We start from the raw sequence: 27,514 nt of genomic DNA on the forward strand, positions 1-27,514 counted from the left end.
ATGACATATAATTCTTATTATTCAAAAAGTGAAGTCCTATTCACGTGGAGGAAGAAATGCAAAAAATAAAACAAAAAACTCATTGTTGATAACTCATTCTCGAATTGCCCCCCCCTAAAAATCAAATTGCCCCACGTCGGGAACCGTGGCTTTAGAGGGTCCCCGGATCACCCTTATGTGGTCCTTGAGTTTTGTTTTGAGGCGCAGCGCTGGAGGAGACTCAGGAGGATGCTATGCGTCGCAGGGTGTCATTTGCAGAGCCCTGCGGGGAGCAGATAATGTTCCTCTTCTAGGGTGGAGATTCCGGCCAGCCTTCCTAGCCCTATAAAAGGCCCCCCCCTCCTCTCAGTCCCGGCTTCCCCAAAAGAAGCACCAGCCCTCTCTCTCCTCTTTCTCTCTCTCTCTCTCCTTCCCAGCCATCCCTTCTTCCTTTGCAGAAGGCGCAGCTCGCACAGTCAGGACAGGCGGGAGGGGATATGCAGATCTGCCGGCCGCTGATAGGCGACTCCGGGGAACTCCTCCACCTTCGCGCGGCCCCTCGCCTATATATAAAGGGTCGGCTCGCCACAGCGCCAGGACAGAGCCCAAGGGGTCAGCTCGGGCAGGAGGAGCCGCGGCCTGAGGAAGTTGGTGGGCGCCTTGCGGGGTCCCCATTCCCAGCGGAGCGGTCGCGTCGCGGCCACCTGCCCATAAGGCCATTTCTTTCCAACTTCAGCTACAGTGATAGCTAAGTTTGGAAAGAGCAACACGGGGTTAGGCCGTTTCGTCCGCTGCTGCTTCTTGGCGCTGCGCTCTGCCCCGCTCTCCTCTCCAGGGTACCCCGGAGCTCGCCGCTGCGCTCGTCGCGTGGGTGTGCGTGCGCGCGTGTCTGCCGGCCCGCCTCTGTCGCGCTCTCTCACGAGAGCAACAAGCCGTCGAGAGGAAAGGGACCCCCCCCCCGCCGGGGAGAGATTTTTAAAAACAACAACAACTCAGAGGTGCCAAGCTGATATATATATAAGCCATGGCAGAACAGCAAAGCAAGCAAGGATGCTGTGGTGAGTCGCAGAGCGCGGAGAGGGACACGGGCTGAGCGCACGGGCGCAGGTGGCAAGGCTGGCTCGGTCGCCCGCCCAGCGCAGGATACCTTGTTGACGCGGGGAAGCGGGTCATGGAGAGGTCTTGCGCGCACGGGGGAAGGAGGGAGTTTGCGCAAAGGCGCGCGCGCGCTCCGCTCAGCCCGCAAGGCGCGTTGCGCGCGAGCTGCGCTGGATTCTCTTCTGCGCGCACAGCGCCAGGCGCTTGCCCGCAGTGTCTCGTTACCACACAGGCAGAGAGGAGGCACCGGCCCCTGTGGACCTTTGAGGGGGCCCTGCGACAAGGGATCGAAATAATACTGATTTGATCTTGAAGGAAAAATGGCAACCGAGCTTTCTTCGTTCGGTGTTACCCGCTCCAGAAACGAAGCTTTCTGCGAGTTGGTGTGTTGCCAGTTCATAAAACTTGCTAGGAGGTAATTGGTGATATTTCGACTGCCCAGGGGCCTCCATAGGATTTAATCCTGCACTGGGTGCCGAGTTTGGTAGTGGGTGTGCATGCACCCAGCCTGCAACAAATGTCGCTGCGCTGATGGGTGCGCTGTAACCGCTCTTGCAAAGTACAGTCGTACCTTGATTGCTGAACGCCTTGGAACTCACACGTTTTGGCTCCCAAACGGTCAAAAACTGGGAGTGAGTGTTCTGGTTTTCGAACCATTTCCAAAAGCCGAACGTCTTCCGCGGCTTCCAGTTGGCTGCAGGATGCAGCCAATTGGAAGCCGTGAATGGTTTCAGGAATTGAACGGACTCTTGGAACGCATTCTGCTCGAGAACTAAGGTACGACTGTACCTTGCTTTTGCTGGACAGTTCAGCAGTTTGAGGAAGGGCCCCGTAGCCCATTGGTAGAGGGCGGCTGCCTTGCATGCAGAAGACCCCAACTTCAGTCCAGTTACGGCAGCGGGTGTCCTATGTCTGAAGACCTGGAGAATCGCTGTCCGTCAGGAAAGATGGTGCCGAACTAGATGGATCAGTGGTCTAAGGCAGCTTCCCATGTTTTGGCAGCCAGCTCCTATTTAGGAGAAGGAATTCTTTAGCAGAGGAAATCCAAGATGCGTTGGAATCCTGGCTATGTCTGGGAGAAGAAGTGTTATGCTTTGTGGGGCTATATTCCCTTACATGGGAAGAGGGCACACAGGTAATGCTGGATTGCAACCATGAGGTATAAAATGAGGTTGCTGAAGAAGAGGAGAAACTTCGTGGTGTTTTTCGCACTGAAGAGAGAAACATCTGCATACTTCTGCTTTTGTTAGCTTGGCTGAAAGGGTCATATCCCTGTAACCTAGAAAAGTGCATGTGTGGCGTTAGTTGTGATGGCTTGTATGTCAAAAAGAGGTAGGACCACTGCTGGAATTTAGTTCATAACTTTTTGCCATTGGAATTTCATAGCAGCGCTTCTGAGTAGCACATGAAATAATTCTGGCGGACAATGCATGGACGTTAAATTGGGACTAAGGCAGCAGGTCTCAAGATAGATGGAAAAAATGTGGCAGACTAGATAGATGGAAAAACTAAGTGCCTCGTGACAGTTAATAAAACTTGGTGTTAACAGAGGTGGATATTTCTTTAAGCAAAGACTGAAACCTATAGATAGTTGTCAAGCTGTCTTGGTGCTTTACTCAAATTTATTAAGCTAAATAACGATACTAAACAACGGCAGAGATGATGGTAGAAGCTTGGCCATTGTCTAGCTCATGGGTAGGGAAACTAAGGCCCCAGGGCTGGATCCTGCCCAATCGCCTTCTAAATCCGGCCCGTGAACGGTCCAGGAATCAGTGTGTTTTTACATGACTAGAATGTGTCCTTTTATTTAAAATGCATCTCTGGGTTATTTGTGGGGCCTGCCTGGTGTTTTTACATGAGTAGAACATGTGCTTTTATTTAAAATGCATAGGATTTTGTGGGGCAAAGGAATTTGTTCATTTTCTCTCTCCAAATTATAGTCTGGCCCCCCCACAAGGTTTGAGGGACAGGGGACTGGCCCCCTGCTCGAAAAGTTTGCTGACCCCGGTCTAGCTGCACAAGAAAAGTAAATCTGCAGGACACACTTAAATGACAACTCTTCTGTTTCCATCTTAGGATCCTGTGCCAGTTATTTCACCTCTGCAAAATTCCTGCTGTACCTTGGCCATTCCCTGTCCACTTGGGTAAGTAATGTATAACCGTAGATAATATACATTTGGCTGCTCTGTATAGCAGGATGACTTGTGGACAACTGTTGCATATAACAACAAGAGGGGGTTGTGCTGTGCGATATCATGCCACAATTCAGGGAAAATGTGCAACAATGCATTTAATAAAATATGCTCTGACACATTGGTCCTGAATTCTTTAGCAAACCCCATCACAGGTTTTGGCTCTGTTAGGACAAGAGTCCATGCTTTTCGATGAAGAATAATGTAGAGCTCAGCTTTGTTAAAGAGCTTTGATATCAATATTCTGACTTATTTTCAGCAGTATCCAAAGGCCTGGTTGGCTAATGTTTTTTTTAAAATGTTTGACGTTTTATTATGTTTTTGTATGTGTTGGAAGTCACCCAGAGTGGCTGGGGAAGCACAGCTGGATGGGCAGAGTATAGATAATGATAATGATAATAATAATTGTTGTTGCTGGAATTTTTCTCCTTTCCCGTACCAAGAGATATTTATTTTGTTTGCATAGGTAACTCTAAATGTGTGTCGAATTGGGGCAAATGTGCTTAAAATGTTGATAAAATTATCAGTGATTTATTAGGAAGAATGTTTGTTAGCAAAAGGAGATGGTTAAGACACAGCATTTCCAAGGAATAATAATAATAATAATAATAATAATAATAATAATAATAATAATAAACAACCCATATGTGCACTGAGAAGCTTCTGTCCTGATTCAAATAAAAGGCTAGCTTTTTTCTTTCTCTGTAGAAGGCAAGTTACATTAATTTTTATATGCTGTTCCCCAGTGACGGTCATGCAGGAACACAGAGCTTATGATCCTTGTGGCGGCATATAGTACATCCGTATCAGCACAGTGCCACCAAACATGGCATTAAACTGACACAGGAAAACCACTAAGGTTGATATTGCAAGGAGGTGAAAAGACACACATGATTAGGACTGGGGTTTCAGCAAAGCCTCTCTTTAGTTTGGCCATAGTTTGCTCTGGGACAGCTTTGCCATTAGTCAGAGCAAGGCAGCAAATGCTGGGAACTGGGCAGGTACTGAGGAACAGAGCTGTGGGTGCCACTCGGTCAGCCCCAAACCCTAAACCCAGGCTGCTGCCCTTGGGCGCAATGGAAGACACTGTCCACTAACCAGTGCTGAAGTAAGGTTGAACTACCAGTTCTTTTTATGTGGAATGGGGCGCCATCTTGTCCTTTGAAGCAGAAAAATCTATTGGGCCATTCCTGGTCCAATAAAACCATGGAGAGACCTGGTCTGAACAAAGACATTGGATTCTTATCTCATTATACATGACAAAGCCATTTTTCACCTTCTCACCCCTTGCTTTTTCCTGTAAGACCTATTGCAGTCGTTAAGAGTCGTCAACAGGCTCATCTCAGCTATCTGCCAACCACCCATTCCCACCACCCTTCTGAGTAATACCCCTCCCCACCTTCTCACTATATAGAAGGATCTGGCAACTTCTGTTTCAGTGTATCTGAAGAAGTGTGCATGCACACGAAAGCTCATACCAAGAACTAACTTAGTTGGTCTTTAAGGTGCTACTGGAAGGAAAAAAATTTTTTTTGTTTTGACTATGGCAGACCAACACGGCTACCTATCTGTAACTGGTTGCAAGTGAGTATCTCACTATTCAGTGCAATAAAGAATTTTCCTAAACTCACCATAAAATACTTGGGGCACGATCTAGCTAGAGTTAAGTTTTGCAACTCCCATGGATTTCAGGAGGAGCACTAAATGTGCTTTTTTTATGTGTAATTCTTGGCTGTCATATCATGGGCAAAGCACATGCATAAAGCACAAAGGTTGTTTGAATGGCTCCACTGTAGCTGTTCACCTTGGAACCTGCGTTTTCCATTTAAAACGGGCTTGCTTGTTCAGCTGGGTGACCAGCTGTAATAAGCAGCTCTTTAAACCTCTGGCCATGCACACCTCTCTGCTCTGCCTGCACACATCTGCATCTGGAATTGTGGGTTATAATTTAGCTAGATTGGTCCTTAAAATACATTGGCCCTCCCCTGGCTGTTGGCTGGGACTGATGGGAGCTGGAGGGCCTCTTGTTCCTCACCCCTACTTTAACCCCTCTGGGTCCTTAACCGACCATGAATTTGCGGGTGGGAGAGGTTGAAATGTTTTGCTCAAGATGCAATAGAGAGATAGGTTCCATAGTTCAGTTCAGAGTTGAGCACACATAAGCCAGTTGGTTTTCCCAGGGGAAAAGGCCTCCCCCTTCCCCCCCTTTTTTAGGAGAAAAATTGGTCGTTGAAAGATGGTGGCAATTCAGGCATGTGTGGAGTGGTGCTGTAGTACAGAAAGAACATCTTGGCTGTTTTTGTGGAGGCAGCAGGTATGCTCTTTTGAGCCCTAAACAGCCTCGGTCCAGTATACCTGAAGGAGCGTCTCCACCCCCATTATTCTGCCTGTGCACTGAGGTCCTGTGCCGAGGGCCTTCTGGCGGTTCCCTCGCTATGAGAAGCCAAGTTACAGGGAACCAGGCAGAGGGTCTTCTTGGTAGTGGCACCCGCCTTGTGGAACGCCCTCCCACCAGATGTCAAAGAGAAAAATAAGTACCAAATTTTTAGAAGACATCTGAAAGCAGCCCTGTTTAGGGAAGCTTTTAATGTTCAATAGGTTATTGTATTTTAGCGTTCTGTTGGAAGCCGCCCAGAGTGGCTGGGGAAACCCAGCCAGATGGGCAGGGTAGAAATAATATATTATTATCATCATCATCATCATCATCATCATCATCATCTGTGGTTATAACCAGAGGTGTCTTAGGTGCACATCAGCAAAACAAAACATGTTCAGTTCAGTAGGTGTTGAACCTAACCATGCCCCAGTTTTGCTACATAGCACCCCAATGCCTCTGTCTAACAAAGGCAAGTTCTGAAGCACAACAGATTGTCCTGTATGTGGGTATGCAGAGGGTGGAATCCTTGTAGTTTCATTTGTTTTTACTTGGAATTGCTTCTGAGGCACGGGGTTCGTATGAAGGCATAAGAAGCTAATTGACTTCCCCAGTTTAATTTGCTAACAATTGGTTTGTGCCACCCATGACAGCCTTAGTGTCTGACTCACTGCTTTTCTCTCTTAATAAGAAAATAAACAGGCAAAGAAACACTTCCTTAAGTAGCTAACTTTGCAGAAGCAGTACACACACAGACACACTTTGTGGAACCAAGACTTTAAATATTTGAATTAAAGGACGCTTACCGTATTTTTCGTCCCATAGGACGCTCCGTCCCATAGGACGCACCTAGTTTTTTTGGGGGAAAATAAAGGAAATTTTCCCCCCTTTATTTCCCCCCAAAAAAGCAGGTCGGAGAAACCGAACCAGGTAGAGGAACAGCGGGATGGCGGCGCTGCGCCTCCCTGCTGTCCCCCGAGCTTGTGGGGCTGGCCGATGTATGCCCGGCGCGCGGGGCGCTCTGATTCAGGGCGCCCCGCCCGCCGGGCGGCAGGCTGCTATCCGCAGCGTGGGGAGCCCTGCGGGGAACTCCTGCAGGGCTCCCCATGCTGCGGATGTGTTCCCGAAGCGCCAGGCGCCCTGAAAGCAGAGCGCCCGACGCTCCGAGAAGCAGGCTGCTATCCGCAGCCTAGACATCCCTGCGGGACCTCCCACAGGGCTGCCTAGGCTGCGGATGTGTTCCCGAAGCGCCGGGCGCCCTGAAAGCAGAGCGCCCGACGCTCCGGGAAGCAGGCTGCTATCCGCAGCCTAGACATCCCTGCGGGACCTCCCACAGGGCTGCCTAGGCTGCGGATGTGTTCCCGAAGCGCCGGGCGCCCTGAAAGCAGAGCGCCTGACGCTCCGGGAAGCAGGCTGCTATCCGCAGCCTAGACATCCCTGCGGGAACTCCCGCAGGGCTGCCTAGGCTGCGGATGTCTTCCTGAAGCCTGGAGAGTGAGAGGGGTCGGTGCGCACCAACCCCTCTCGCTCTCCAAGCTTCAGCGAAAGCCTGCATTCGCCCCATAGGACGCACCCAGATTTCCCCTTCATTTTTGGAGGGGAAAAAGTGCGTCCTATAGGGCGAAAAATATGGTAAATATTGCAGGCAACTGTATCTATGCTTGCTTTTGGTTGTTTGTTTTGAGGCAAGGAACTCCTCCTTTGTCTCCAAGCGAATGTTGTGCTCAGTCTGACAGCTGTCACAAGCAATAACTAAGCATTTATCTGAGGTTACACCTGTGGCTTCAGCTAGGACCTTTATGGAACAGCCAAAACCACTTACATTTTTAGAGACAAAAATTCTGCTTCTAGGAACTATATCAAGTTAGGTTAATTTCATATTTTCAATCCCAGGATGATCTGTAAGGGCACTTACGTCAAACGTGGCTCCTCAGTGAGTGTATTTACTCATACACATTGGTTTATTACATTTACAACTTAAGAACAGCTTTACATGCACACCCAAAAATGCAATGTGTGGCATTACCCTTATGCGCTTAGCTAAAGTCTTCCAAAGGGTCCTTTGGTTTAGTTGTTAACAGATTGTTGGTTTTCTTGCTCCCTTGGCTATTTTCAGGCATTAAACAACCATTCCCAGTGTTTTCAGAAGTGAGTGTTGTTGCTTTTGTAGCCAAAAAGGCACAACCCACACACAAGAGGGGAGGCAGCAGCATGTTCAGGGGAGTCTCAAGGTTTTCAGAAATACCAAAGAGTATTTCCGGCGGAGGTGGTGGGGGCTTAGATAAAGGGATCACAAAACAACCCAGTGAAGACTGAGCACGCTTAGAGGCTACAGAATGTGGGCTGAATATTGGAGGTGGCCAAACTGGTTGGTAGGACCAATAGAATGGAGAATTGTGGAGGCTTCCTTGGCTAGAACACTGAAGAGAAGCACACATTCACTGCAACATTTCAATGCTGGCCCCACTTCTGCGTTCCATGTTTGTTATCGGCAATTGCCCCCTTTCTGCTGCTTATCAAAGTGAGAAACTTATCTGCTGAACACACATTTAGGACTTTTCAGAGGAAGGTAGATTGCTGAAATGTGAACACCACAAAATAAATGAACGTCAGCGACACCCCTTAGCTAGCTTGTCTGACAGATGGCCTTTAAAGGGTCATTAGACAACATGACCCTTCCACTCAGATAATGGGGGTCACAGGCAATAATTGACTTACTGTGTAACAGTCCCATTGCCTGCAATGTAACCTGTCCAGTGCAATTTAAGGGTTATTGTAGGAGTAACCTGTCTGGTACACAGCTATTGCTTTGTGACAGATGAGGAAACTACTGGGTTTCTGGTTTTTTCAACAGCAGATTTATTATGCCACCCAAGCTCCTGTTCTGTATATTTATTTGAGGCATAGTAAAACAGTTACGGGCATTTAATCAGAGTTCATCTGCTATCGCAGTTGCTAGGATAATGGGGAAGTTTCCATTGCAGTGCTTGCAGGATTTATTGGGTTCTACATATATAGAAGTTGAAATCTAGTCAACTTCAAGCAGAGTTGGAACAGTTTCAAGGGCTCCAGCTTCCAAGAAACCAACATTGGCGTTAAAGTGCTGTGAAGGAGGAGGATGTTGGGTTATTGCAGGGGCTGAACAGTTCAGGTAACCAATGAGAAGGATGCAAGGAACTTTAGCATGGGAGATAATAAAGGAGGGTAGATGTCTGGTGCCTTCGTTTGTTCGTTTTGTGTTTAGGTTGTCTTTTTAGTCCCTTGCCAGGGAAAGGGCAATGGTGACAAGGGCAAGAAGGTGGGTCCCCTCGAGGAAGGAGATTCACTGGGAGCGTCTTACCCAAGGGATCTCCAAAAATATGGGGAAGATGCTCTTGGATACTTTATAGATACCCTAAAGCAGAGCTTTCCAAAATGTGTGTCACAACACATTAGTGTGTCGGCTGCAGTGTATAGGTGTGTCGCGTGAACATTCCCTGCTCTCCTCCCAGGGCTGCAAAGGGAGCAGGTAGCCCACCGGCTTGCTAGTAAAACTGAATTAGTGTGTCGCGAAATGATGCATGTCTAAAAAGTGTGTCGCCAACATGAAAGGTTTGGAAAGCTCTGCCCTAAATTGTTATGTGCAGCACATGATTTAGAACTATTTAGTATTAAACTAAATCTTTCTCTTTTTTTCCCCCCTCTAGGGAGATCGTATGTGGCACTTTGCAGTGTCGGTCTTCCTGGTTGAACTGTATGGAAACAGTCTGCTCTTGACTGCTGTTTATGGGCTGGTTGTGGCAGGTTCAGTTCTTCTTCTGGGAGCCATTATTGGAGACTGGGTAGACAAGAACCCAAGGCTCAAAGGTTAGTCATGTTTTAGTGGTTTTGTTGAAGAATGTTGACATGTGTTAAGTGGACCCCAAATCACAGAAAACAAGATGAAAGCTGTTACAATGGCTTACACCAGTGTTTACTTTCTAAATAGAATTATTATTATTATTATTTAGAAATATTTATTAAGATTTTACAAAAAACAGATATACAATAACACATAATAAAAAAGCAAGAAAAAAATAAAAGTAAACACACACAAAAAAGTACAAAAAATTAAAAACAATTCTTTTTCATAATTTAAAACTCATTTGCTTGTTTCTTTGACTTCCTCACACCTCCCCTTCTTGTATTCCCGTTTAAATAATCAAATCAGCAAATCCTTATCCTCTTTCATTTATCTTATCTCTATAACTTAACATTTTAAATAGAATTATTATTATTATTATTTCAAGTTTTCAAGCTTTCCCCTCACCCACGTGGCACTGGGTTGCATCTCAACTTCAGAGTACAGCTGCTAAAAGCAATAGACACGACTAATGTATGCCTGTTGATTTCAGTAGGCCTACTCTGAGCATGGCTTAGTTAATTTTATGCCAGTCTGAAAATTATGTGCCTTATCAAGGTGTCGAATATTTGAATAAAATGCTAGAGGCATTGAAAGTTTGATTAGTATCTCATTCGGAGCTGGTATAGAATAACTGTGCAAGCTTGCAGAGTTCTGTCCAGGTTTACTCAGAAGCAAGTACCACTGTGTACAACAAGGCCTATCCTCTTTATAAAACCTGTGTGGCAGGGCTAAAATTGTCAGATATTCTCTGTAAAATTCATATGCCTTGTCTCTTGGACTAAGCATTTTGCAGACAGTATAATTATGTGACCTGCTTAAAGCTAATTTTAAATAATTACTGCCATTAGTAGGACATTTCAGCTACTCACGCTAGGTGTTTCCTCCTTGGCTGAGGCGTTAGCATTTTTAAAAATTATGCCTTTGTTTTGAAGGCAGGGCCCAATGGGTGAACAATTACTCCATGTTTGAACACTAAGCCCAAGGGGGTTACTCAGTGAAGGCGTAGTTACTCTTGCTGGTGGAGCAAGCCAGACAGCTTCAACATAATTTTTACCAAATGTCTTCTTCATTTAGAGTGATATTTTAATTTCTTCAGACTTGCAGGTGTTATATCCTAGGGAGCAATCTCAACCAAGTGTTCGTCTTATGCACCCACTCCCCCCTTTTTTGTCCCTCAAAGCGCTGGGAGAAATACCAGAAGCCAGGAGACTGAAAACACGAAAAACGTTTTGCTTTAAATATTGAAGAGAAACTTGTGTGAAAAGATGCAAGGTCTTCCAATGGTTGCATATTTCCTATTGTCATTGTTGGCATGACCTAAATTGCAATTTCCCCTCCTCTCCCTTTATCCTAAACAGTGGCCCAGACATCCTTAATTGTGCAGAATGCATCGGTCATCTTGTGTGGCATCCTTCTGATGATGGTCTTCCTGTTTAAGACTCAGCTTTTGGCTCTATATCATGGGTGGCTTCTGGTAAGTGCACAAAAAACCATTGATAAACATTGGATTATGATAGCACTGTTGCCTTTTCAGTCAGCCTGAAGCTTTGTGATGTCACAATACTTAATGGATTCAATCGAATATAGTCTGTTGTCAGTGCTTAAATGGATTTCCTCTTGCTAGGCCAATAAGGTTGGTCCCATCCTAGATCAATAGTAAAGCAATCTTACACCTGCTTAAGGGACGCGGGTGGTGCTGTGGTCTAAACTACAGAGCCTAGGGCTTGCTGAACAGAAGGTCAGCGGTTCGAATCCCCGTGACAGGGTGAGCTCCAGTTGCTCAGTCCCTGTTCCTGCCAACCTAGCAGTTCGAAAGCACGTCAAAGTGCAAGTAGATAAATAGGTACTGCTCTGGCGGAAAGGTAAACGGCGTTTCCATGCACTGCTCTGGTTCGCCAGAAGTGGCTTAGTCATGCTGGCCACACGACAAGGAAAAACTGTCTGCGGACAAACGCCGGCTCCCTCGGCCAGTAAAGAGAGATGAGCGCCGCAACCCCAGAGTCGTCCGTGACTGGACTTAACAGTCAGGGGTCCCTTTACCTTTACCTTTGTACATGCTTACCTTTGAGTAAACAGTGACATTTTCTCTTGAGTGGACATGCACAGCAGGAGTGGGGAAGTTACGTCTCTTCAGGTGTTGGTAGACCACAACTCCTATCAACCCTCACAACAGGCCATTATGACTGGGGCTGTTGAGTCCAACAAGATATGGAGGGACTCAGGTTCCCCAGCCGTAATGTATAGGTTTGCACTGTTAAACATGAACTTCAGTACTCTGTGTGGTTACCAGTGGCATCATTTTTTTTGGGGGGGGCTCTCAAAATCTGGTCAGGCGGTCTCAGAGTTCCTTTTTCAGAAGAGGAAGGCATTTAAACCAGCAAACTATGATTAATCCTTGCCTGCCAAGCCAGAACAAGAAACTCAAAGTCAAGTCACATTCATGATCTCACACATCATGGTTTGATGGATTATCTGAACTGAACGATGGTCCAGCTTTCAAGGACACTCTTTTCTTTATACTAGGGGTGAGGAACTGGCCAGTTCCTTATCTCTCCCACCCCGCTGTAGGCCAACTTGGGCAGGTGAACAACATGCCTGTCTATCACCTGATGTCATAATGTATTCAAGCCTTCTTTAAGGAGAGAGAGGGGGGAGAAAACACTGGTTTAAAAATAAATAAATCTGTAGGCACTGGGGCAGCTTGGGCTGTTCTGGAATCTTTTAAATCATCTGGCGGTATTTGTAGAGAGCACTGCGCTTTGAAGCCCCAACTATCAGTTGATGGTTAGGACTTCAAAGCATCTCTTGAAGGCATCATCAATCAGCTGATCAGCAGTACTTGCAAATCCCTTTTTGGTCCAGCCATGACTTTACCTGTTGGGCAGGTGGGTGTGGCTTGGCCATAATGGCCTGGCTGGCCAAATGGGGATACCTGCTATACCTTAATGGTTTTGGATCGCTCTAGTTTTATGTCCACATAGAGGGGAGTGAAGACAAAGGATGGTTTTTGAGGCAGTGGAAGATGCATCTGCTAGCAGACAACGGTTGTGGGCAAGAAGTAAACTTTCCTGCCATAAATCCTCTGAGCTGCCCTGAGACCTGTGGGTATAGGGCGGTATATAAATTCAATAAATAAATAAAAATCACTGTTCAATATTAATCCGCTGGCCTGGTTCAGCATAAAATAACTAGCATGTTAAATTGTAATTTAGCAGTTTGAGGGAGAGTGGTTGATTTGTTTTCCTTATGCTTGAACGTCTCTTTCCATTCCCACAGACCCTTTGCTATATCCTAGTCATCACAATAGCAAACATTGCAAATCTAGCCAGCACTGCCACATCAATTACCATACAGAGAGACTGGGTCGTTGTTGTTGCGGGTGAAAACAGGAGCAAATTAGCAGGTGATGTATATTGGGTTTTGGTTATCTTAAAAACTATTTTACTCTGTATACTTGGCTTTAAACTAGCTGGAATCAGCACATTTTTCTGTGTTACAGGAGTCGTGAGTCAACATCAGGTTATAAAGGGCAGATTATATTTGTTTCACTTCCCTCCTCTTTCTTGCTCAGAGAGAGCAGTAGAGTAGCTAATTATAATAAGTGGATTATCAGCTGGTCATGTAGACATTACGCTCTGTGGCCCTTGTTATAGTTCAGCTATTACACTGTCAAGGTTGAACAAACACAGAACTTTTTACACAGCTGTGTTTAGAATCAATACTTTGTCACATTTTTACTACGAAAATATTTCTTGCAGTAGTACAAGGGCGGTGGGTGAGCATCGATCTAATTTTACCAGGTGTGATGAGTTCTTGCCAATATCCTCTGTTGTAAGAGGGGTGAACTGTGTTGCCATATGGCAAGCCTTAAACCCCAGTCCTAAGCCTGCGCAGATGGAGTCAGTAAGCTCCAGGATGTTTCAACAATCTAGACCACATTCTGTTGATTTTAATTGCTTGTTCATGTTTGGACTTGAAGTGCCTTTATTTATTTAAAGGTTAAAAAAAATACCCGTATACCACAACCTCATTTTTTAAAAAAACACACACTAAAGTGGTTTGCAACAATTACATATGCATAACAAAAACCATGCAAACAAATTCAAAAAGATAATCAGACAACTGTTGCAGAAAGTGTTCGTCTTAATTGTCTGCAGAAGCCTGGGAACAAAGAAAACTTTTCAGCAATCGTCTGAAGGTCAAAATAGAAGACACCTGCTGCATATTTTGGAAGAACATTCCACAGGACTGGGCTGGTGACACTAAACACTGTTTCTTGTCCATATCCAATGAGCCTCACCAACTCAGGGGACAAGCAACAACACCTCCTATAGATGATGTCAGAGATCAAACTGGGATGTAAAGGTTCAGGCAGGGCTCTTAGGTTGCCTGGACTTAAGTTGTTCAGGGCTTTGTAAATTAATACAAGGAGCTTGAACCTAGCTTGGAAGTAGATGGGTAGCCAGTTCAGCCGTTTTCACGTGTTGTTGTCCAGGTTCAAGGTTGTTATGTCAATTTACAGAGCCCTGAACAACTTAGGTCCAGGATATCTCAGGGATCGTCTGAGCCCTTATATCCCAGCTTGATCACTGAGATCATCTACAGGAGCATCTCTGCACAGTAATCCAACAGAAATTGTATGTTAAGACTATTGGAGATGGGGTGGTGGAGCCAAAAGACTGCGGCTGCTATCTTTACTGTACAGGTACATTTGGAGAGAGAGGAAATGTGAGAAGCTACATACTTTTTGCTAAACAGATACTTTTTGCTGTAATTCAGTTGTGCTGCCAAGTCTTTGAGGAGCTTCTGGCTTGTTTGTACGTAAAAAATAACAATGATCTGTGTATGTATGATTATTTAAGAAGTTTCTGGGTCAGTATGAGGAGGAAAACGTAAGGATAGTATATAATATAGAAGGTCTGCGTGTTGCCCTCTGAATCAAGGCTTACTTGTTTGCAGTAAATTTTAAAGAAATCTTTAGGAGATTGTTGTGTGCAAGTAAATAGTATTGAATTTGGGGGTTCCCAGCTTCCATATCAAGTGCCAATTTTGCATTTTCCAATGTTCCCTTACAGATATGAATGCTACAATACGAAGAATTGACCAGCTGACCAATATCTTGGCCCCCATGGCTGTTGGGCAGATAATGACCTTTGGATCACCTGTGATTGGCTGCGGATTCATTTCTGGGTGGAACTTGATTTCCATGTGTGCAGAATATATGCTGCTGTGGAAAGTTTACCAGAAAACTCCTGCTTTGGCTCATAAATCCAGTTCAAAGGTTGAGGAGTCAGAACTGAAGCAGCTGAACATGCAGAAAGGTACCAGCATTTCCAAGGAGTGTATTTGGCCAAATAAAAATTACCTATAAGATACAAACCTACGTACAGCTTCCCCAAAGCAAGCCCTATTGAGTTGAAGGAGACTTCCTCTCTCACTGTGTGAAGAGTTGCAGCCTTAGTCCCTTTCTTTTCATAGAATGCTTCCAAAATGGATTGCACTATAAAAAGGTCTTTTGAATTTGTTTGGAAATGTTAAACTTGCTTGTTTCCTACAGGTGGATTCCATACATATTGCTATCACTCCTGCTTCTGTCGGCGCCTAGTGATCACTTAATTCCATCTAAGTGTAGCTAATACCCTAGTCATAAATATATTCCTTCGAAAGCTGATCCTTTTAAAATCAGTTAAATATATTCTTGAATATTGTTTTTTGTAATCATCATCATCATCATCATCATATACTACCTTTCATTAGTAGGAAAATACCAAAGTGATGTCCATTTGAAAATACCAAAGTGAGCCAATGTGGTGTAGTGGTTAAGAGTGGTGGACTTGTAATCTGAGGAACCGGGTTCGCGTCTCCGCTCCTCCACATGCAGCTGCTGGGTGACCTTGGGCTAGTTATACTTCTCTGAAGTCTCTCAGCCCCACTTACCTCACAGAGTGTTTGTTGTGGGGGAGGAAGGGGAAGGAGAATGTTAGCCGCTTTGAGACTCCTTCAGGTAGTGATAAAGTGGGATATCAAATCCATTTTTTCAAAAAATAATACAAAAACCATTAAAACAGACAAATGAAATGAAATGGCAAAACTAGCGCAGTGTGTCAAACACTGTTACTGTCCTAATGATCCACATTCTTTGGTTTAAGCCAGATACTTAAGACCTGGGTGCAGCTGAACGGTCCGCTGAGTGGCAGAAAGCATGTAGGCTCTCCTGAGTTCTCCTTGCTAACAGGACTTCTTGCTGTAGTTGGACGAACCACTGTAGAAATAAAGTAATGGCACAATACAGTGTTTTTCCTTGGCAGTACTTAACTCTTGTCTCGGTCCACAGATGGCGAGTCAAAGCCCAACGAAGGAGTCCAGTTAATTGGCGAGAAAGACATGGCTGTCTTTGAGCCCAAACTGGAGGAAGAAGTTAGCTGTCTTTCTCGAATGGCCGAGCCTTTCAGTACATTCCGGGACGGATGGGTGGCCTACTACAACCAGCCGGTGTTCCTTGCAGGAATGGCCCTTGCGTTCCTTTACATGACTGTCCTGGGCTTTGACTGTATTACTACTGGCTATGCATATACTCAGGGACTGAGTGGTTCCACTCTAAGCCTCTTAATGGGGGGTTCTGCCATAACTGGAATCCTGGGTACTGTCGCCTTCACCTGGCTGCGTCGCAGGTGTGGCCTGGTTCGTACGGGTATCATCTCTGGAGTGGCCCAGTTGGCTTCCCTCGTCTTGTGTGTGATTTCGGTGTTCATGCCTGGAAGTCCTTTGGATCTGACTGTTTCCCCGTTTGCTGACATCAGCGCTAGATTGTTTGAAAGTAGCCCGTTGCCTACTATGGCGCCTCAAGGCGAGCTCCTGGAAATGCCCTTTACAACTGGAATGCCTTCCTTGTTCAATGAGTCAACTTCTGATCCGGGTTTGGCTCCCAACCCTGTGCCTATTGTCTCCGTAAGCCTTCTGTTTGCAGGAGTCATTGCTGCGAGAATTGGTAAGTTAATTCATAGAATCATAAAATTCTAGGGTGGGGAGAGTCATCTAGTCCCAACCCCTTGAGATGCAGGAATCTCAACTAAATCATCCTTGACAGGTGGACATCCAACTTCTGGTTAAACACCTCCAAGGAAGGAGAGTCCAGCTCCTGAGGGAGTCTGTTCCCCTGTCAAACAGCTCTTACATCAGAAAGTTCTTCCTGATGTTGAGTCAGAATCTGCTTTCCTGTAACTTGAATCCATTGGTTTGGGTTCTGCCCTTTGAAGCAGGAAAAACCAAGCTGCCTCCATCTTCCTTTTAGACATTTGAAGATGGCTGTTTCTGATGCTCTAAATAACAATTTGGACCTCTCCAGTAGTTGGAAGATCCTCTTGCTTAAATCAGATTTTAAGAGAAAGGATTGGAGCCTAAATATGATGTAGAATTGCTTGTGCAGAAATTGTAGGTTCACGTTCCTTGCATATATATGATCTTTGCATAACATGCAAGGCAGAAACTAGTTTCCAAGCAAATATACTATGCTGACATTCACCCTGAATAGTCCCACAACAAAGCAGAACTGTGCATTAGTACTGGAGTCTAGAAAGGTTGTTGAGAGAATAGTTAAAGAGTGATCACATTGCATATATTTTTAGGTTTTGATAGTTCACATCCTTTCTTAATTATCTAAGTTGCAATCCTAAATGCGCCTTCTAGAAGGTAAGCCCCATCTGATGCTTTAGTACTGATTTCCAGATAAACACAAACACAGGTTTGTGTTCTCGGTTAGCAAGCAATCTCTTTATTTTTCCAAGAGGTAAATAGGTTAGGCATTTTTACTTATATACAGAAGAAGAAAAATTCACTTAAGGCAAAAAATAGGCATGAGTTTTACAATGGTACCTCAGGTTACATACGCTTCAGGTTATAGACTCTGCTAACCCAGAAATATTACCTCAGGTTAAGAACTTTGCTTCAGGATGAGAACAGAAATCGTTCTCCGGTGGCGCAGCAGGAGGCCCCCCAGCTAAAGTGGTGCTTCAGGTTAAGAACAGTTTCAGGTTAAGAACGGACCTCCGGAATGAATTAAGTACTTAACCCAAGGTACCACTGTGCCTTGGTTCATTTCATTTAGGCATGGAAATTTTAACTTTAGGAGAGACATGAGATATCTTGTGTGGCTTTCCTTTTTTGCCCCCCAAGCAGGAACTGAACAAATTCCCTTTGTATTTGTCTTAACAGGACTGTGGTCTTTTGACCTGACCGTCACACAGTTGCTGCAAGAAAACGTGATAGAATCAGAAAGAGGTATCATAAATGGCGTCCAAAACTCCATGAATTACCTTCTGGATCTCCTGCATTTTATCATGGTCATCCTAGCTCCTAACCCAGAAGCTTTCGGATTGCTGGTGCTTATTTCTGTTTCCTTCGTTGCAATGGGCCATCTCATGTACTTCCGGTTTGCCCATAAAACCCTGGGGAGGAATGTCTTTCTCTGCTGTACCCCTGTGCCAAAATCGGTGTCTGACGAACCACCAGCTTGTGATGCGTCAAGTGTCTAGAGAGTTTCACTTATTGCTGCCAGTGCTTGTTTTTCCTGTCCATGTACATATATATATATATATGCTTTATTATGGGTCAGGGGTAGCTGGTACCTCTTAAAAGTGGTGCTCAACGCTCCACCTCAGCGCTTCTCAAACTGTTTGGCCTTTGGGCACATGATCACGTGTGGCTTTTCCCCAGTTAGAAGTGGCATAGCTTATTTATTTAAGGGGGAGATCTCTTAAGGGGAGTAGTGTTTTTTTTTTTGTAAGAATGATAATTAAAAATAAATAAAAGACAAATACGATAAATCAAAAGACAAATTGAATGAGAATGAATTTTGTTCTGATTCCGCCTCCCCCCCCACAAAAAAAAATTAATTCATGCGGATTTGGAACAGAGAAATTAAAACCAGTTTTAAATAACTATTGCATCATCTATAATATGACCAGTGATCCCCCCCATGTAACATAGATGTACTATGTTTTGTCTCTTTAACGAAATTGCCAAGAAACATGACCAAAACGTTACACAAATGAGCAAAAGAGTTATGTGCTTTACTCAAGAGTAGACCTATTAAAATTAATGGACCTAACTTATCTGTGCTCATTAATTTCAATGGGTTTGCCACCTAAATCTGTCTTTCTGTGATGGTTGTTCTTCTTGTTTAACTTGGAAGAAATGCCTTTATTGTTTTAAGTATGCTCTTTGGAATAAAGAATAGTGAATGATATTGTAGAATATATTTGCAGCACTTCTTAGGAACCGAGAGTAGCAGGTACGAATATAGCATTGTAAAGCCTAGGGCCTTACATCCTATTTACGAAACCTGATTCCATAGTGTTAAGGGGAAGATACATGAGCTGGCTTTGTGTGTTTGATATTAAAAAGTGTGAAAGCATTACACTGGCCCTTTAAAAACAAAAAAAAGTTCAAAATGCGTACGGATCCTTAAGCTGAAAATCTCAACCACTTATTTTTGTTTAGCCCACTAATGTCAGGAAAACAAAAAAATCTATAAAGTTTGTAGCTAATAAATTATTCACCTGGAAACCTCCCTATGGGAAAGGCCTTCTGAAATAAATGGGAATTTGCAGAAGAAACTCATTCCCATGGGGCTCAAATAAGAGGCATTCTGATTTGTGTGTATGTGTGCTTTAAAGTCATGCCTATGCCTATGCTATATTTTTTGAGAAATCAGACCTATTGAACGTAACATGTTAGCAAGTGTTAAATAATCCATGCTGACTGAAATGTAAGGAACGTGTCCTTGATCAGATTCTCATGTACCCAAGCAGGTTGCGCCATGCAGCTGCTTTCTCCATGCCAGGTGGTGTCTAGGCTACCATGCTGTAGCATCACATGGCCAGCACATGGTGTGCTGGATGCAGCTTTGCGTCCCTCACCTTTCAGCCAGCATGAATTGCACTCAGTAGGGTGATCTACCTGCAGATGCCCACTTCAGCTCACAGACTTGTTGGATTGTGGCACATAATGGACAACTTTAAATGTTTTATAGAGTTGATATTCTTATGCACTCGAGATTATATATATATTATCTCAAAGTATCTTTTACTGGGAAAGTGTACTTTTTTATTAAAAAAAATACCTGTTTTTGTAAAAAGGCTTCTTACTGTATGATCTTGTAAAAATCGCTTTGATGATCGGTAGCGACTGACAATGCCATATGTGCTAACATGCTTTCCGAGTCCTTTTTACAGTGTACAGGAAATGCTTTTTACATTAACCGTTTTATGCACTTTTGTGGAAATTGTATTAATGTTGCTCTGAGCACTTTGCTTTCCAGTAGAGTTGAATTCTCTTTACTGTATTCCTGGGAGTTTTTCTAAGAGATAGCAGTGTGATTTTAAATCTCTGTTAAATATTTGTAAAATATTTGTTTGCATAAAATACAAACCGTTTTTCACACTTTTTGGTTTTTTTGTCATTTTGGGGGGTATGCTTTCCACACACACACACACACACACACACACACACACACACGAGTCAAGTTGTATAGAAATAGTCTGACCCTGAATTTAAAAGGACTGTACATCAAAGCTTCATTCTAATCTGGCCTGACCCCTAGGACTTTGAAACTGACACTAGACTTTGTTTTGAATGGAATGCAGACACAACTATTTCTGACGTGATTGATGGCAGGGTCACAAAACGATTTGAGGAAATCAGTTCCTGCAACCGCAGGATTTTCCTTCTACAGAATTTTCTTTTTAGCCATCTGAAACTATGAGTCACTCTTTTTTTTTGGTTGATAGTACTTCAGCTGTACATTTCATGGACGTTTTCTTATCCAACTTTTTATAAAAAAAAACAAAGATTACATTCTTTTTTTAGGGATGGAGCTATAGCTCAGTAGTAGAGCATATTCTTCACTTTCTTGCAGGAGGGCATGGGCTCAGCTAGCATTTTCAGTAAAACGGATCTGGGGGCAGGTGATGGGAAAGATTCCTGCATGAGATGGAGAATCGCAGCCAGTCAGAGTTGACTGTTCTGGGCTAAAACTGAATCACTCTTCTGCAATTATTTCCCTTTAGGATCATAGGAGGCTGCCCTATACAGAGTCAAACCACTGGTCCATCTAGCTCCGTATTGTCTGAAATGAGTGGAACCAGCTCTCCAGGATTTCAGATTTGATTCTCTCCCAACCCTGGGATCTGAATGCTACGCAGATGTTCACCCCAGCCTTTCTCAACCATGGTCCCCAGATGTTGTTGAGCTACAACTCATCATCCTTAGCTAGCAGGACCTGGGGGATGATGGCAGTAGTAGTCCAACAACATCTGGGGACCCAAGGTGGAGAAAGGCTGGCCTAACCATTGAGCTACAGCCCTTTGTGTGAAAAATGTGCTAATGGGGAAGGGAAACTCCATGGGTGTGGAGCATGCATACACTCTGACAGAACTGGTGATGTATTCGGTAACCTTGACAGGTTTTTTTTTAATCAGCAGTTGGGGGTGGCAGTTCCTCCCCATTTCCCGATGCGTCTTCATTTGTTAAAGGAAGACAGGGAAAGAGAAAAGAATATATATATATGCAGTGTGGAGCTGCATGGAAGCATCCTTGCAAAAGGCCATTTGTGTTCTTTGGAATATGTCAAATGCATATTCAAGGAGTTCAAGCAGAAGCAGGTATCTGAGAATTCTTGTTTGGGGAGCCATGATGGGGCAAGGTTTCTGTGTTTTCAGACATCTCTCCCTCTCTAGCACTCCCCTTAATAATAAACAGATCTTTCCCTCTCCCTGAAAACAGTGGAAAACCCTGGGCTGGATACTTTTTGCCCAGTGCTGGGTGACCATCAAGTATGTCCCCAGAAACCTGTCACCTAGGCCCTCTATGAAAAGTTCTGTAAAGTTTTGCTTCCCTGTCCTCTACCTTAAAAAAAGAAGAGCTAATGTCACTTTAGACTTAGAATTCCAGTCCTCAGTCCGTTTTTACTAGATGTTACACAGACCTTGCGGCACGTGAATAGGACTGAGGACATTTAATGTGTTTACTGAAAAACCAGCACAGTGTGGGACAAAGTGCATGCTGTAAGGTAGGGCTTTATCCTGTCCTAGCATAAGTCAATATTTCTTCCTAGTTAAACTTTTCCCTTATTGGATTTTGCAAGAGGAAAAGTACACAACAAAGTGCATAGAACAGTCCGACTCCAAATACACCCAATAAAATGGATATCCGTATCTCGGAGACACGTTGACACATGGAAAGAAGTTAAAGGTCCTTTGCTGCAATTGTTTCGATCTGCAACATCCTCCTAAAACATACATCCTTTGTCAGAGGAAGGGAACCTTTGTATCTGACCCAGTGACACACTGTTGCGCAATAGAACCCCCAATAGAATTAATCCAAAATTATTTAAGAAACAAGATGGAGAAGGTGTTTCAGTATGCATAGCCAAGACCTCACACTCTCCTGGGAAGCCTCTGATTCCACTGCCAGGAGTCTAGCTGTGGCGCTGCCCTGCTGAATGTTGACGTTCACTAAAACTCTTTTTGAGCATGGATATTAAGGGAAATGGGACGCGGGTGGTGCTGTGGGTTAAACCACAGAGCCTAGGACTTGCTGATCAGAAGGTCGGTGGTTCGAATCCCCACTACGGGGTGAGCTCCCATTGCTCGGTCCCTGCTCCTGCCAACCTAGCAGCTTGAAAGCATGTCAAAGTGCAAGTAGATAAATAGGTACCGCTCTGGCGGGAAGGTAAACGGCGTTTCCGTGCGCTGCTCTGGTTCACCAGAAGCGGCTTAGTCATGCTGGCCACATGACCCAGAAGCTGTACGCCGGCTCCCTCGGCCAATAAAGCGAGATGAGCGCCAAAACCCCAGAGTTGTCCACAACTGGACCTAATGGTCAGGGGTCCCTTTACCTTTACCTTATTAAGGGAAACGCAAAAATTGACAAGGCAGGTGGTAGTGGAGGGAGCTGTTTCAGGGCATAATGGGAAAAGACTCAAGTCTGTGGTCTCTTAATAGTCTTGAAATGGAATAGATGACCTGTTCTGTTGTTGGACAGTCTGACGTAAATCCCATTAGGATCAACGAGACTTACTCTCAGGTAAATGTGTGCTGCGTTGCAGGCAGCCTTAATTGTATTATATTGTGCTGGTCGCAAAGACGATTTGGTTGCATCAAAGGGGAAAGAGTCCAAGATGCAATGACTATGCTCCCTTTAGAAAATTTTGTTTCAAGGCAGTTATTCAAAACTGTCTTTCACACTAATTGGAATACTGTGGGGGTCCCTATATATGCCATAGGCGAATCTGCTTGACTGCCGACTTATATAATTTCAACGGCAGATTGTTTACACCTTGCAAAAACACACACACACAAACAAACACACACACATCTTTCATTTGGAGTTGGTTTGTTCGCTTAACATCCAGTTGGGCGACGCATTCCGATGTACTCAAAAACTTGGTCGCAACATGATGTTTTTTTAGAAATACATTAAAAAGAGCTGGCCTTTACTTTGAAAAGGAAACCCTTCCTTAACTAGTGACAGTTCATTTCTGGGAGTGAAGCATGTTGACCATAGTCAAGTACATGGGGAAATTTATTTGGCCACTTACTCCACCCAGCTGAGAAGAAGCAGTGGGGCTGAAGCCAAAATGTCTGCAATGTTTGCTCAGCTGTTATCCTGACAGAACCCGATCAGATATTGTTTGCAGCGTAAAAAGCCCTGAACTCCCATCACCTGCAAAGGTCTAAAAGCTACATCAAGGGAAAAATGTCATGGTTTGGATACAGCTCTGACAAGACTAAACAGCAGAAGACATGTACTGTACACTGTTGGAATTCTTCACATTTCTTTCTTTTTTAAACTTAAAAAGGTAAAGGGACCTCTGACCATTAGGTCCAGTCGTGACCGACTCTGGGGTTGTGGCACTCATCTCACTTTATTAGCCGAGGGAGCTGGCGTACAGCTTCCGGGTCATGTGGCCAGCATGACTAAGCCGCTTCTGGCAAACCAGAGCAGCACACAGAAACGCCGTTTACCTTCCCGCCGAAGTGGTACCTATTTATCTACTTGCACTTTGACGTGCTTTCGAACTGCTAGGTTGGCAGGGGCAGGGACTGAGCAACGGGAGCTCACCCCGTCGCGGGGATTTGAACCGCTGACCTTCTGATCGGCAAGTCCTAGGCTCTGTGGTTTAACCCCAGCACCACCTAGGTCCCCTTTTAAACTTAGGGATGCCTTAGACCAGTAGTTTCCAAAGTGCATCCAGGGGAGTCCCTTGGAAGCTCTGTGTTTCCAAAGAAAAATATCACCAATGGCAGCAGATCTTGCCTGAAAGATGTATTGGTTTATCACCACTGTGCTAGGTGGGTTTTCTTGCTAGGCACAGATGTGGGAGAGGGAAGAACGGGGGGATCCCCAAATTTTCTGGACCGGGGAGCACATTTGACAGAAGTAACTGTCACAGGTGCCACAAAATACCCATTTCGCAGAAAGAAAAAATGTCAGTGCTCAGAACCGTTTCGTCCCCCACAAAATACCAGGCAAAATACAATGTGCCTTGTCAGCTAAACAGAGACAAAAAAAGCAGGGGAAAACAGGCAATCTTCTCCCAACCAAACAACCATATAAAAATAACGTTTAAAAATTTGGTAGGGGCAGGGAGGCCTTGGCAGGCACCAAGGGGGTTGCGGCGGGTAATGTGGTGCCCATGGGTACCATGTTGGAAACTCTAGGGAAAGGGTACAGTCTCTTCTCTGTTTCTCCAGGGCCACAGTGGGACCTTACAAATAAGGATGTCCAGCTCTCTACGTGAACTGACTGTGTTCTGCAACAAACAAAATTTCCTTAGCATACAAATAGATGTGGGAAGGAATTCCTGAAGATGGAAGGTCTGGAAGCCATGTTTGATATGTCAAGAAGATAAGCTGTTCCGTTCTCACAATCACCATCTATCCCCTAAAAGCTCCAGTAAACTCTTTCTATGGTATTTTGGCCACTATTACAGATGGGTTAAAAAGCAGAGACATCACCTTGCCAACAAAGGTCCGTATAGTAAAAGCTATGGTTTTCCCAGTAGTGATGTATGGAAGTGAGAGATGAACCATGAAGAAGGCTGATTGCCAAAGAATGGATGCTTTTGAATTCTGGTGCTGGAGGAGACTCTTGAGAGTCCCATGGACTGCAAGAAGATCAAACCTATCCATTCTGAAGGAAATCAGCCCTGAGTGCTCACTGGAAGGACAGATCCTGAAGCTGAGGCTCCAATACTTTGGCCACCTCATGAGAAGAGAAGACTCCCTGGAAAAGACCCTGATGTTGGGAAAGATGGAGGGCACAAGGAGAAGGGGACGACAGAGGATGGGATGGTTGGACAGTGTTCTTGAAGCTACCAGCATGAGTTTGACCAAACTGCGGGAGGCAGTGGAAGACAGGAGTGCCTGGCGTGCTCTGGTCCATGGGGTCACGAAGAGTCGGACACGACTAAATGACTAAACAACAACAACAACACAGATGGGTTAAAGAGGGAATTAGATCTGTTTCACAATGATGACAAAGGCTGCAATCCTAAACCCACATTCCTAAATATGATGGAAACTAGTTTGACTCCAAAAGTGCTCCATTTGAAGAATGAAAAGACCCCCCCCCCAGGAATGTTATCCCAGTAAACAGCCAGTTATAGAAGTTTTCCCCGCATTTCAGACCTAAATATACCAAGATACTATTAAGTCTTGAGATCCTGTTATTTATTGTTGTGATTTTAATTTTTTCTAATGTAAATCTTCAAATCAAGTGCAAATTAGGTTCAAGAGGTCAAAGAGAAAGGGGAAACCAAAGAAGCCAAACAAATGTCCATGAGAGATTCAGAGGGTGGCAACACGAGAACGGGGCCTTTTCTGCTGTGGCTCCCTGTTTGCGGAATCCTCTCCCAAGAGAGGTTCGCCTGGCGCCTTCATTATACACCTTTAGGCACCAGGCAAAAGCATTCCTCTTCAAGCAGGCCTTTGGGCTGTTTAACATCCTATTTCCTTTTAACATGTGGTTGTGGAAGGGGATGGGGGGAGGGTTATTCATTTGTTTTGGTTTTGTTCTTGTTTTTATTGTGTATTTTGAGCTTTTATCCTGTGAACTGCCCTGAGACCTTCTGATGAAGGGTGGTATACAAATTTAATCGCCGTATTTTTCGCTCCATAGGACGCACCTGTCCATAGGACACACCTTGTTTTAGAGGGGGAGAGCAAGAAAAAAAAATCTCCCCCTCTCTGTGCAGCGCCCCTTCAGCGAAGCGGCAGAGAGGGGGAGAATTTTTTTCCCTGTTCTCCCCCTCTAAAACAAGGTGCGTTCAGTGCGTTCAAGTGCGGCTACCTTGGCAGCCTGGAGAGCGAGAGGGGTCGGTGCGCACCGACCCCTCTCGCTCTTCAGGCTTCAGTGAAGGCAACCCGAAGCCTCCGGAGCACGGAGGGAGTTCCCGCTGCGCTCTGGAGGCTTCGGGTTCCTTTCAACCTGCTCTTTGGGGCTGGCAGGGGGAAGCCCGCCGCCAGCCCCAAAGAGCAGGTCGGGGAGCAGCGGAAAAGCTGCGCGCTGCCTTCCCGCTGCTCCCCAAGCTTGTGGGGCTGGCGGTGGGGGGAAGCGCTGCTTTCCCCCACCGCCAGTCTCAAAGAGCAGGTCGGGGCTGGCAGGGGAAGCCCGGGTCCCCCCCCCCCCAGCCCCATGGACCACACATTTGCTCCATAAGATGCACAGACATTTCCCCTTAGATTTTAAGAGGGAAAAAGTGCGTCTTATGGAGCGAAAAATACGGTAATTGATTAATTATAAATAAAAATTAAAAGTGTTGAACTTCACAGCCTTTACTAACCAGCTGTCCTCAAGCTGTTTTGTCCTGCAACTTCCATCTGCCTTGTAAACTTGGGGCGGGGGGGCACCAGGTTGACAAAGACTAATCTGCAGCATCTGAATTATACTTCTCAACAACTTTTTACACCCTGCCTATTAATAATTAGATTAGGATGCTCTCTCTCTCTCTCTCTCTCTCTCTCTCCCTCTCCCTCTCCCTCTCCCTCTCTCTCTTTCTGCCAAACTCTTGCACAATTTAAAAAGTGACTCAGCAGTTCATGACTTGGCAGATTTCTAGTCAGCAAAAGCCAGGAGAGCTTGAGGGAGTAGCCTGAGACTATCGTGATTTACTCTTGTACAATATTATGGACCTGGTTTGCCCTTCTTATCTATGCTCTTGCTGCTGAACTGTCAAATTTTGTGCCAGAAGTAAAGCAGAAGCTTAAAGCATTTCACGGATACCACTTTAATAACCCCAAACTGACGTCGTTGTTTTTAATGTTATCCCAGGGGTACAGGAAGGAGTGCCACTGCGCAAGCTTCTATTTTGCAATTTAAGAACCTGCTCTTAAAAAGCAGGGTGGCCATGTGTCCTATTTGGAAGTATCCCCCGTAACTGAAGGGTTGTCTGGTCCAAGTGCAGTTTAATCACAAGGAACCCTTATAAAGGAGATCAGGAGGGACCTTGAAGCTTGCAGTCCACAGCTGGCACCATGAGCAGCAGACAGGGCACACACAGGGCACACTCCACCTTCTCACAGTCTTCTCCACTATGGTGAGATGCGTACCCTCCAACATGTCCAGGCCCAAAACTGGGCAGCGCATCTTCCTGGCATTTTTTTTTCAGGCTCCACGTCACAGTGTGAAATTGATTTGAATTGATTTGAATAAACATTCACAAACTTTTTATAGATAATAATCAGCTAAATAGTTTGAGGATCTATACAACTGTGTAACATGCAGAAAATAGCATTTTTAGAGAAATCAAAGACTGGAACTGAGGGAAGTCGGGGGGTGGGGTTCTGTGGGGGGAGGGAGGAAAAATGGGGTGAAAAATAAGGATGATATGTTTCTGGATAATATTTTTTTTTAAATTTTGAATAAAGAAGTTATTTAAAAAAAGAAAAGAAAAAAAGATTAGACACCTACATCCAATGATCCTGAGCA

At 44.8% G+C, this 27,514-nt stretch overlaps 1 protein-coding gene across 1 annotated transcript; it reads left to right on the top strand.

The window, feature by feature from the left end:
- Nucleotides 1-569: 569 nt before the first annotated feature.
- On the top strand, nucleotides 570-19,966 carry SLC40A1 (solute carrier family 40 member 1). Its single transcript, XM_083629919.1, has 8 exons — nucleotides 570-1,037; nucleotides 3,154-3,221; nucleotides 9,330-9,489; nucleotides 10,885-11,000; nucleotides 12,803-12,929; nucleotides 14,602-14,847; nucleotides 15,861-16,514; nucleotides 17,738-19,966. Exons 1-8 carry the CDS (start codon nucleotides 1,004-1,006, stop codon nucleotides 18,055-18,057), a joined length of 1,725 nt encoding a protein of 574 aa, XP_083486045.1. The 5' UTR covers nucleotides 570-1,003; the 3' UTR covers nucleotides 18,058-19,966.
- The last annotated feature ends 7,548 nt before the right edge of the window (nucleotides 19,967-27,514 follow it).

This window comes from Podarcis filfolensis (assembly GCF_964270895.1).
Source record: "Podarcis filfolensis genome assembly, chromosome: 1".
Classification (NCBI taxonomy): domain Eukaryota; kingdom Metazoa; phylum Chordata; class Lepidosauria; order Squamata; family Lacertidae; genus Podarcis; species Podarcis filfolensis.